The 203-nt window shown below is 66.0% G+C and overlaps 1 protein-coding gene across 1 annotated transcript in view; it reads left to right on the top strand.

The window, feature by feature from the left end:
* Nucleotides 1-52: 52 nt before the first annotated feature.
* Nucleotides 53-203, top strand: part of ORC6 (origin recognition complex, subunit 6) — a gene marked incomplete at its 5' end in the record, with an annotated part of 6,457 nt that continues 6,306 nt past the window's right edge. The window contains one exon of the mRNA XM_010077909.1: nucleotides 53-187. Within this exon, the coding sequence (XP_010076211.1) occupies nucleotides 53-187 (135 nt within the window). The remainder of the gene's footprint in view (nucleotides 188-203) is intronic.

Here is a 203-nt window from a genome sequence, read left to right as displayed (position 1 = left end):
CCCTGTCCTTACCGCCTTGTAACGAGGGCTTTGTGTGCCGGGTGTCGCGCAGAAAAGCGGAAGAGTTCCTGCGGCTGTCCCAGGGGAAGTGCACGCGCCTGGTGGCTCAGATGACAGCGACGAGCAGCGCGGTGATGTGCCTGGACCTGGCAGCTGCGGCCATGAAGCAGCCAGTGGACAAGGGGGGGCTGGGACGCGGCTCC

This window comes from Pterocles gutturalis, unplaced genomic scaffold (assembly GCF_000699245.1).
Source record: "Pterocles gutturalis isolate BGI_N339 unplaced genomic scaffold, ASM69924v1 scaffold18573, whole genome shotgun sequence".
Lineage (NCBI taxonomy): Eukaryota > Metazoa > Chordata > Aves > Pterocliformes > Pteroclidae > Pterocles > Pterocles gutturalis.
The sequence above is the reverse complement of the archived record's forward strand: the minus strand, read 5'-3'. Positions and strand labels throughout refer to the sequence as shown.